The 12026-nt window shown below is 44.0% G+C and overlaps 1 protein-coding gene across 3 annotated transcripts in view; it reads right to left on the bottom strand.

Annotated features, from left to right (window-relative positions):
* Tecpr2 (tectonin beta-propeller repeat containing 2) overlaps positions 1-12026 on the bottom strand; it is a 104822-nt gene that overhangs the window by 92494 nt on the left and 302 nt on the right. For 2 of the 3 annotated variants that reach the window (XM_041633164.1, XM_041633162.1), the window contains exon 2: positions 1199-1486. In XM_041633164.1, the coding sequence (XP_041489098.1) occupies positions 1199-1417 (219 nt within the window). In that variant the 5' untranslated portion in view covers positions 1418-1486. Of the gene's footprint in view, positions 1-1198; positions 1487-11778; positions 11917-12026 lie in introns of those variants that run through there. The other variant, XM_041633163.1, reaches the window with a different exon arrangement.

The raw sequence follows: 12026 nt of genomic DNA on the forward strand, positions 1-12026 counted from the left end.
GATAAAGAAGCAGGATGGGACAGAGCAAAAGACCTTGCACCCGTGCCAACAGCAGCTTCAAAAAGCCTCTTTGTAGTTACACCTTTAAAAACTTACCCCACAGAGGATATACAACTCCTCTCTACCTCACTGCAGTATTATACTTGTATTATGCTAATTAAACCTTGCTTATTACAGTCTGGGCCTCTCTGGTGGTCTCTCTATGGGGCCGTAATCTGGGCACAACACTGAGAAACAAACTTTGTTAGCAATTGGTAAACATTGTTCTGTTTGTTTTTCAAGAGTTTCTTGGTGTAGCCCTGGCTGTCCTGGAACTCACTATGTAGACCAAGCTGGCCTCAGACTCAGAGATCTGCCTGCCTCTGCCTCCTGAGTGCTGGGACTAAAGGTGTGTGCCACCACTGCCTGGTGTAATTGGTAAACATTTAAATGTCCTTGTAAAATGAGGAAAGATTTTTAGAGACCGAGGTCTGTGGGGGCCCATATAGGCCAAAGGTTAGAGAGACTTGTTTTGTGCTTCTAATTCAAACAAAAGTCCCACCTAGTTGTAAATCAAGAGTTCTGCTCTCTCATGGCTATTGTAAACAGGTGTGGCTAGTTGCCAGCCCTCATGCTCCTGAAACAGGGAAGTAGTTGGTTCCTACCTAAAACAAAAGTCTAAGGATCCAACTAAGCTCTGTTCCCTTTATGAAAATAACTTGGGATTCCACTCAGGGAGTGGTTTGCATACAGAGTGTTCAGTCGAGGGCAGGAGTCAAGGGCAGAAGTGATGACTGTACCCCAGGCCTTTCAATTTGTCTGTTAATGTAAGTCCTTTTGTTCTACTCCTACCTTTTGAAATTAGGGGTATATTAAACTGTTGGAAATTAAACGCGGTTGAATTTTCAGTAGTCACTGAAATTCCCTCCCGATACTATCCTATGTGTTTCTGTGTTTTATTATTTTTGTACACGTCTTTGTATTCTTTACTATATTTCTAAATTCGCAGGCTTCATCTTTGGAAGAAAGGTATTTTTGTCGAGGCTGGCCCCTGACAGAGGTGGGGAAAGAAAAACACCAATATTTAGTTGGAGTGAGGTATGAAGCTGGAGGCCAGCAAGTCAAAGGTAAAGTGCCCCATGTAGCACAGGTAGAACACAGTGGAGAAACAGCAGCTACGGCTGGCACATAATCAGATGCAAAGGAAAACAAGACTTACTTCAAAGTTGTACTTCTTCATCTGGTTGAGGTGCCGACAGTACAAGTAGAGCATGCCGATGCTGCTGCCCACCGCAATGTAGTCCCCATTGGCATCCAGGGCTGTGAGGTAGACCAGAATAGAGCGAAAGCCCCTCTGGATCTTTGTGGGAATGGCATTGAGGAGATAGTACAAAGGGCAGAATTCTCGGAATGTTACAGGTTCTGATATCGATGCCATGGTCAAGGTTTCCACCGATGTTCTTCAGGCAGAAGGAATGATTATTCATCATCTAGGGAAACCTGCAGGCTACAGAATACAGCATTGTAACTCTTTCAGTGCCTCGTCATACCAAAAAGCCACAATGTTTAATAATGGAAACATGATATTTTCAACAGGAAAGAATCATGGTTGGGAGGCGAGGGGGTAGCAAAGATGTCTTAATGGTTAAAAGCATGCAACCCACTTGCAGAATACTCACTCAACTTTGGGAAATACCCATGTCAGGTAGCCTACAACCTCCTGTAACTCCAGCTCCACGGGATGTCCTCTATTGGCCACCACTCATATTGCACTCACATGCACATACCAACCATACAGACAAAGGCACATTCACATAATTTAAAATAAGCCGGGCGGTGGTGGTGCATGCCTTTAATCTAATCCCAGCACTTGGGAGGTATAGCCAGTCTGATCTCTGTGAGTTTGAGGCCAGCCTGAACTATAAGAGTTGGTTCCAAGACAGGCTTCAAAGCTACAGAGAAACCCTGTCCCAAAAAAACAAAATAAACAAACAAACTGGGATGATAGAGACAGCTCAGTGGTTACGAGAACTGACTGTTCTTCCAGAGGACCTGGGCTGAATCACCAGCACCCTCATTATGGCTCACAATCATGTGGCTCCAGTTCCAGGGGACTGAAGCTCTCTTTTGGCCTCTATAGGCAAAGCATGGATGTGCTGCAGATTTACATGCAGGCAAAATCCATACATGTGAAATAATAATGATATTATAAAGAAAAATGAATTACTGATGCTATAGTCAACACAGTGGTGGAACAGAAGAGCATAAAGCATAATTCTTTTCAAGGAGTTTATGATCTAGCCAGAAAGGCAGTGCAACAACAAACAGATACAAAACTATAGGAATTAATCATGGGCATCCATGAGAAGATCAGGATTAGTGTGAACTAAAGTGAGCCAGGAGGCAGCTCTCTTGAGAAGACTCCAGAACTCAAGTATGTGCTGTCCTTTTCCTAAGTGCACCTCTCTCTCCTCTCTCTCTCATAAATGGTCCCAATAGTCATGCCTAAATTCATTTTCATACTTCTTTAATAGTCAGAAGAATACTTGTAATCCCAGCACTCAGAAGACTGCAGCAAGTATATTGCTGTAAGTTCAAATTTAGACAGTAAGCTTCAGGTTAGCCTGGGCTACAGTGAAAACAATCTCAAAACAAATCAATCTCCAACTTTTCTCAACTGACTCTAGCTCTGCTTCAATCCCCACCCCCCCAGAAAAAGAGTCTTGTAAAGACTCCACCAAAAACATCCAGCAATGAAGTCCCACCTGTCTGAGTAGGACACACGAGAAAGCCTGTATTAGAACAATAAGCCCACTCTAAAGAAATAACCCCCTCCTCGTTAATGTCTGGTTCCCATAGAGATCAGCCATGTCAGTGTTTGAACCCACGCACCCTGCAGCTCCTACCTGCTCATCCATGCACTAAATCAAGATACTCTACACTCACCAGCACCTGTGGTTAACCAAGTTCACGCACTCGTTTGAAGCCCTGCCCTGCCCGGGCATGAGGTGGCCTCTTCCCCAACTTTCAGAAGACGGCACTGAAGTGAGAGACTCAGTTGAGACCACTGAGCTGAACCTTGAATCTCAGTCTTTCCCCTTAGTCCACAGCCCTTGGACATCACCCTGATATAACCAACAGGTGCACATTGTCATTCTGTCTGATTCAACCTGGAGGTATAGTTTACATCTTCAGGTTCTGTCCTAGTTAGGGTCACTACTGCTGTGATGAAACACCATGACTAAAAGCAAACTGGGGAGGAAAAAGATTTGACTGACAATTCCACATTGCTACTCATCACTAGATTAAGTCAGAGACAGGAACCTGGAGGCAGGAACTGATGCAGAGGACTAGCTTTCTTAAATAACCCAGAACCACCAGCCTAGGGGTGGCATCACCCATAATGGGCTGAGTCCACTCCCATCAATCAGTAATTTAGAAAATGCCCCACAGCCCATTACTTATGGAGGCATCTTCTCAACTGAGGCTTCCTCCAATCTGATAGCTATAGCTTGTGCCAAATAAACATAAAATTAGCCAGTACAAATTCAAGAAACTTTTTGTATGCCTAATTCACTGACATTTTGAGTTTTCTATTACTATATGCTTGAGTGACTGAGCCCTTAGTCCTCCTCTGATCAGGTTCATCAAACTCATTATTTTTTATTTATTTATTTATTTTGTTTCGTTTTTCGAAACAGGGTTTCTCTGTAGCTTTGGAGTCTGTCCTGGAACTAGCTCTTGTAGACCAGGTTGGCCTTGTACTCACCGAGATCCACCTGCCTCTGCCTCCTGAGTGCTGAGATTAAAGGTGTACGCCACCACCCGGCCATCAAATTCATTCTTTTTTTTTTTTAACTTTTTTTTATTTATTTAACTTTATTATGTTTGTTGGTGTGAAGGTGTCAGATCTCATGGAACTGCATTTTCAGACAGTTGTGAGCTGCCATGTGGGTGCTGGGAATCGAACCCGGGTCCTCTGGAAGAGCAGTCAGTGCTCTTAACCGCTGAGCCATCTCTCCAGCCCCATCAAATTCATTCTTACCTGATGGTCTTGAATGATCTCTCTAAGTATTATTCGGCTTTTGACATAAAGGGCCTCAACAAAGCGTCTCTACTAAAATACAGAAGATATGCCTGGCCACCAACCCCAGCACAGCACGATCATGCTTGTCAACATATCTTCTTGCTTTGTTGTACATGTAAGCATGTACGTGCACGCATGTATGCGCGAGCACACACGCACACAGCTTTGTAAGTCCCATGAGAGCAGAGGCCACAATGCCTCACTTACACCCTCCAGACCAGCATCAGAAAAAGGCTAGGAATGTCAGAGGCACTCAGCAACTACGCACTGAACAGATGAACAAATGATGAGAAAGGACAACAGATAGGGAAAGAATGAGTGACAGAAATGGAACAGCAGCAAAATATCATCTTTTGTTGGGTGATGGTGGTGCACGTCTTTAATCCCAGCACTCAGGAGACAGAGGCAGATGAATCTCTGTGAGTTTGAGGCAAGCCTGGTCTACAAGACAGCCTAGTCTGCAAGGCTCCCCAATTAGAGGCCAGTGGGAACTACAAAGTGAATCCCAGGCCAGCCTGGGCTACACAGTAGACACTGACAAGACAAAACAAAAAGAATACATTATATGGATCAACTAAAATTCTCTTATCATAAATATTTTGATTTTACCATTATAAGTAGCAGATACATATCCAAGCATATTGTTGGGAACCGGTTTTAAAGATATTTTTATTTTTAAAAATGTATTATTATCATTATTAATATTACAAGTGTGGGAGTTTTGCCTGCATGTATATCTGTGTACCATGTCTGGTACCTGCAGAGGCCAGAAGAGGTTATGAATCCCCTAGAACAGAAGTTACAGACAATTGTGAGCCACCATACGCTGGGAGTCAAACTTAGGTTCTCTGCAAGAGCAGAGAAGTATCTTACCTGCTGACCCATCTCTCCAGCCCCTATTTTTAATTTTAATGGTGTGTATGTGAGTGTCTGAGTATATACACATGTCTGTATGCACATGCACTTGAAGGCACCATTGGAGGCCAGAACCAGAGTTACAAGCAGTTGTGAGCCACTTGAGATGGGTGCTGGGAACCTAACCCAGGTCCTCTGCAGAAGTAACAAGTACTCTTAACCTCTAAGCCCTTTCTCCAGACCCTTGTAAATATTTCAGAAGGTAGCAAAAGGCTGGTCCAGTGGAAGTGAATTAGTAATACTAACAGGAGCTTCAAGAGGTCAAGATATCGAAATTGGGGGCTGGAGAGATGGCTCAGTGGTTAAGAGCATTGCCTGCTCTTCCAAAGGTCCTGAGTTCAATTCCCAGCAACCACATGGTGGCTCACAACCATCTGTAATGAGGTGCCCTCTTCTGGCCTGCAGACACACACATAGACAGAATATTGTATACACAATAAATAAATAAATATTAAAAAAAAAAGATATCGAAATTGTAAAATGCATTGCCAAACTGTCTTCCACAGCTTTCATAATGATTTATGCTTTAAACATGTTTCTCCAAAGGACTTTCTGAGGTCAATAAGACACAGAACCCAAGAGTAAGACAGCCAGGAGGCCCACTGAATCTCTTTAGGTGGGGTTCTGGGAGAACTCAGCACCAGATCTGTTCCTTTCATCTAATGGGCAGATGGGAAATGGGCTGAAGTTGACTGACAAAACCGGCCAACAGAAGGCATGTCTGGGGTGGGCTTGGGAGAAATCAAGAGTTGTTTCCTCCCTGTCCTGTGACACATTTGATGAAAACCATTTAGACTCAACGAACACTCCTGACTAGTGTTTTTGCATTTCCTACGCTGCCTAATTTTCACACAAGCCTAAAGTCCCATTTTGCCCTACCTCAGGTTCAGACCCACTGCCATAACTAAACTGAGACTTTCTGCTGCAGAAAAACAGCAGCACATTGGAGTAGCTAATGACATCAGAGGGGGAAATGACTGGGGCTGAAGTCCCAAGGATCTCCTAAAATTAGCTGTGGGACCCTGGGGAAATTATTTAATGGCTCTAGGTTGCCATTTACCCATCTGAAAATGGTTCGGAATATAAGCCAGGTACGGTGGCACACACCTGTAATCCTGGAATGTAATCACACTACTAAAAATAACTTACTGAAAATGGCCACAGTTCTGAGTAGGTGGGCAAAGCCAGACTCTGAACCAAATGCTGCTCAGGTTGAAACCCTGGCACTTACTAACCCTAATTTCCCCTCCAGCTCACCTTCACTTATTCTCTAAGCGCTAACACCAAGGACGCCTTCTCCCCACTCAGGCTTTAGAATTCACTATCCCTCTACACAGAATGCTCTCCCCCACAGATGTGGTTTCTTTTCATCCCTGGGGGCTCAGCTACAGAAAGGCCTTCCCAGGCCAGATCACTTATGAATATCTAAACTCTCCTTTCCATCCACATGGCCTTCATAATCCTCATCACAGCTTCTGATTCTTCACTTGCTAAATAACCTCTTCTGTGAGAAGGAATGCCAGTTTAGCACAGAGAAGATGTCTATAAATAATTGTTGAATGAATAAATAAAATGTTAACTTCTAGTCTTGAGAAAGAATATTCTCAATGCAATCCCCTTCCCTCTGCCCTGCCTCTGTTTTTTCTCTGCTTGATATCAAACACAAGGCCCTTGTTCTTGCTAGTGTTATACCCCAGCCCTTTTATTCCAGTCTTTAAGATAAATAATGCTAGGATCGGAGAGATGGCTCAGCAGGTGAGAGCACTTGCTGCTCTTCCAAAGGACATGGATTTGGTTCTTAGCACCTATCCACCAACTTGGCAGCACTCCAGTACTAAGGAATCTGATGCCCTCTTTGGCCTCTTCAGGCATTGCATGTATATGGTACACATACGGATAGGCAGACACATATAATGCATAAAAATATATAAGCAATGCTTCCTTGGCTATGAGTTTTTCAGTTTAAAACACAAAAGTGAAGTTAAAAGTTACGGGCTAGAGAGACAGATCAGTGGTTAAGAGTGCTTGCTGCTCTTCCAGAGGACCTGAGTACAAATACCCACTTTGGATGGCTCACAACTTCTTGTAACTCTAGCTCCAGGGGATCTAACACCCTCTCCTAGCTCCATAGGCACCCACATACTGGGGGAATGCACAAAACAAATACATACATCAAGTAAAACTTTTTTTAAAAAGAAAGTTATAGGGGCTGGAGAGATGGCTCAGCAGTTAAGAGCATTGCCTGCTCTTCCAAAGGTCCTGAGTTCAATTCCCAACAACCACATGGTGGCTCACAACCATCTGTAACGAGGTCTGGTGCCCTCTTCTGGCCTGCAGGCATACACACAGACAGAATATTGTATACATAATAAATGAATAAATATTTAAAAAAAAGAAAGTTATAATTTTTCTTCCCATCCCCCATCAATTTCATAAACATGAAAGGTGGGCTATATCCAACCATCATTTTAATGAGCATTTCCCAAACCCAGAGCCAGGTGTAACCCAGAACAGGATTATGCACTCAGCAGTGTAATTGTCACCTGTCACTAGAGGCTCTGATAGCATTTATGTCTCAAGGACCTTCTCTAAACTCAATACAAAGTAATAATTAGTATTCCTGTACAATTTTTGTTGTTGTTTTATTTTGTTTTGTTTTGTTTTGTCTCAGTAGCCCATGGTCCTCACACTTCTTCCAAGTGCTGAGATTACGGGCAGGGACCTCCATCCATGCCCAGCTTTTTTGCCCCCATAGCTTCTTTTTTTTTTTTTTTTAAGTGACAGTGTTTTACATTGACCTTAATTTTTTTAAATATTTATTTATTATGTATACAATATTCTGTCTGTGTGTATGTCTGCAGGTCAGAAGAGGGCACCAGACCCCTCCACAGATGGTTGTGAGTCACCATGTGGTTGCTGGGAATTGAACCCAGGACCTCCGGAAGAGCAGGCAACGCTCTCAACCTCTGAGCCATCTCTCCAGCCACCCCCCCCCCATAGCGTCTTATTCTTTGTTGGTTGTGTGGTTTTTGGGATTTTGTTTTGTTTTGGTTTTGCTTTCTTTTCTTTTTTTTCTTTTTTTTTTTTTTTTTTTTTTTTTGGTTTTTTTGAGTCAGGGTTTCTCTGTGGTTTTGGAGCCTGTCCTGGAACTAGCTCTTGTAGACCAGGCTGGTCTCGAACTCACAGAGATCCGCCTGCCTCTGCCTCCCGAATGCTGGGATTAAAGGCGTGCGCCACCATTGCCAGGCTTGCTTTCTTTTCTTGAGGGTTTCTCTGTGCCATTCTGGCAATCCTGGAACTTGCTCTGTAGATTAGACTGGTCAGAATTTACAGAGATCTGCCTGCCTCTGCCTTCTGAGTGTTAGGATTAAAGATGTGAGCCACCACCTCCTGGGCTTCTTTACTCTTTAATTATAATTGTTACATATACGTGTGTGTATAAGTTTGTAAATACAATCTGCTAAGACCATTTAGTGTAATCACAAATGGCTCTTACAATCCATCTTTAGTGTGGCTTTTAAGTTATTCATTTATTTTGATATACAGTCTCACACCATAGCTTTGGCTGGCCTAGAACTCCCAGGGATCATCTAGTTTAACTTCATGTCTGCTGGAAGTACAATCATACATTACCATGGCCAGTAGATGATGTATTAAGATTAATACCTTTAATCCCAGCACTCAGGAGACAGAGGCAGGAGGATCTTTGTGAGTTCGAGGCCAGCCTGGTCTACAGAATGAGTTCCAGGACCACCAGGACTATACATAGAAACTTGTCTTGAAAATAAACAAACAAAGATTTTATGGTGGAATGCAAAGGATCGGGGAATAATTTGTCTTAGAAATGAAATGCTGAGGCCGGGCGGTGGTGGCACACGCCTTTAATCCCAGCACTCGGGAGGCAGAGGCAGGCGGATCTCTGTGAGTTCGAGACCAGCTTGGTCTACAAGAGCTAGTTCCAGGACAGGCTCCAAAACCACAGAGAAACCCTGACTCGAAAAAAAAAAAAAAAAAAAAAAAAAGAAGAAAAGAAATGAAATGCTGTTGTTTCCCTGCTTCTGTCCCTGCTGGCTAGCCAACTGTTCACAGGTTAAACCCAACCCAAGCGTTGAAAGCAGACATCTGAAGAAAGCTCCATATCTAACTTCATCTCCATCTACATTTTCTGCTCCAGTTGCAAACTTTACATTCTTATTTATTTGTTATCAGTGTGTGTGTGTGTGCGTGTGTGTGTGTGTGTGTGTGTAGTGTGAGAGAGAGAGAGAGAGAGAGAGAGAAATGCACATATGTAGGTGTATCTGTACCATGGTTTCTCAAGTGAAATCCAGAGGACAACACTGTGGAGTCAGTTCTTTGTCTGCCTTTACATGGGTTCCAGGAATTGAACTCAAGTTACCAGGTTTGCAAGGCAAGTGCTCTTCCCCCATGAGGCAGCATGCTGGCCCCTAAATGAGCTTGAATTCCCAGGACATGGGAGGTAGAGGAAGGATGATTGCCATAAATTCAAGGCCAGCTTGGTCTACACTGACAGTTCACAAACCAATCAAAGTTTACACAGCCAGATTCTGCCAACCTCCACCCCCAACCAATGAACTAAAACAAACCCACAAACAACTACTAGAGTACAGTACAATCAACACTGTACTCATCTTTGTTGTATTAATCTCTCTCTCAAAAACCCTGTGCTGAGGGCAAGTCTGTGGATAATCTGGGCTTTATAGCGAGAGCCTGTCCCCAAAACAAAACAAACAAAAAACTATGCCACGCTGCCCCAAGACTACAGCAAAGATTCACTGTAACTATTACGACCAGATCCAAAGCGTACATGCACGGGAAACAAACATGCAATCTAAACTTGCTTCTGCCTCAACAATTCATTTAAAAAAAAGAAAGAAAGAAAGAAAAAGAAAAGAAAGACCTATCCCGACTCCTGAAACTAAAGGTACACACCTTTAGTCCCAGCAGTAGGGAAGCAGAGGCAGTAGGATCTCTATGATTTTGAGGCCAGCCTGGTTGGCCAGCCTATAGAGCTAGTTCCAGGTCAGCTAGGGCTGTCACACAGAGAAACCTCGTCTCAGAAAATAAAACAAAACAACAGCAGAAAAAACACACCACCTATTATCTGTCCTCTGACTCTCCCAAGTTCCTGGGTCAATACTGGCAGAATTCTCTAGGCTTGACCCCAAAGCCCATTTTTATTATTTGTATAACTATCTCCTATTCCATTCCTCATCTCTCCAAATTCAATCAACAGTTGTTGTCTGCTTCTTTCCTTTTTCCCTATTAAGTTCTAGGAGTCATTTGGTTCAAATTATATAGAAGCTACTTTCTCAACCCAAAGAATAACTTCCTCAGAAAAACCTGAAAACAAGTCCATTAAAAACCATTGAAAAGGCTGGGCGGTGGTGGCTCACGCCTTTAATCCCAGTAGAGGCAGAGGCAGGTGGATCTCTGTGAGTTCAAGGCCAGCCTGATCTACAAGAACTAGTTCCAGGACAGGCTCCGAAGCTACAGAGAAACCCTGTCTTGAAAAAAACAAAAACAAACAAACAAAAAACATTTAAAAAGACAATGAAAAAGACATCAAAACAAACTTGCTTGGCGCTGGAGAGGTAGCTCAACCCTTCGGAGCAAGGGCTGCTCTTCCACAGGACCAGGGTTCAATTCCCAGCACCCACCTGACAGATCACTTTAGTTCTGGGGGATTTGATGCCCTCTCCTGACCTCTGCAGGCACTGCACACATGGGTGCACAAATACACAAGGAGGCAAAACACCCATATACATAAAATAAGTTTTTAAACTTAGGAAAAAAATGACCAGATTTCATCCTCTCCATCCCTGATTCCCAAGTCCACCCCGAAAATCAAATGGGATTCGCAGGTTTGAAATCTCAAGAGCCAGGCTACACCCTTCCTGAGGGTAGTGACTGGCTGTCAGTCAGGTAACAAAAGCAAACAAAACGGTCCCAGTGCATATCAGCATTACAGCTGAATACAAGAAGGTACAAAAAGGGTTACAGCTTAGACAGACTCTGGAGATAAGGGACTAGAGCAGCTTCATACCTAGGACCCGGCTTTTCCGCAGCTCCCTTCTTCAAAAGTTTCTAAAATCTACCAGCACTCGGGAGGCAGAGACAGGTGGATCTCTGTGAGTTAGAGACCAGCCTGGTCTACAGAGCTAGTTCCAGGACAGGCTCCAAAGCCACAGAGAACCCCTGTCTCGAAAAAAAAACCAAAAAAATAAAAAAATAAATAAAATCTCGGCTGCAAATGATCTTTCCAGTCAATGACAAAACAATACCCTTCACATTCTGCCAACAAATGGAACAGAAAAGTCCCTGAATATCAGTGAGAAAGAGAAAGCACAAAAGGGTAGGAAAAAGAAGCAAAGTTGAGAAGGGAAACGATAAAGTACTGGAAAGCCAGAGACTTAAATGGACTCGAGGAAAAAGGCTGCGAAGCCAGCAGAGTCGTGTGGGTGACAACAGGTCAAACTATCCTTTATTGAGATCGATCAGCCAGACCCTGTACTTAACTGTGCATGCACTGACCCATTTAACGTTCCACCACCCCAAGATAAAAACTTATCACCTCCGTTTTACGGATGACGAAATTAAAGCTAGGAAGTTGACACTTGCTCCAGCAAACTGATAAGAAAGGGAAGTGCAGTGACCAGACCTCGGGTCTGACCCCGGGGTCATCCCATTCTTTAACCCTCACTGCCCATTCCGCCTCCGAGGCCACACAGTCCTTATTAACCGGGAGGCAACCGCTTATGCATTTAACCAGCACTTACTGAACTCCTAGTGGGTGCCCAAGCCAGCTGCTTGGCGCTGGTGGGCGAACGGAAGGGTTTCCTGCTGAGGGTCGGAGGGACAGAACAGAACGAAACGTCAATCTCCAGGCTGAGGAGCCTGGAGCCCGCCGCAAGAGGGATACAGGGTGGGGCAGGAGGGGAGGAGCAAGGGGAGCTGGGGCGCCGCCGCGGCCCCGGGCGGTGTGCGAACGCCGCCACGCCCGGTGCCCGGCACGGACGCGGGCTGT

Source organism: Microtus oregoni, unplaced genomic scaffold (genome assembly GCF_018167655.1).
Source record: "Microtus oregoni isolate MIOR12 unplaced genomic scaffold, Mior012 000043F_ref0000047, whole genome shotgun sequence".
Classification (NCBI taxonomy): Eukaryota; Metazoa; Chordata; class Mammalia; order Rodentia; family Cricetidae; genus Microtus; species Microtus oregoni.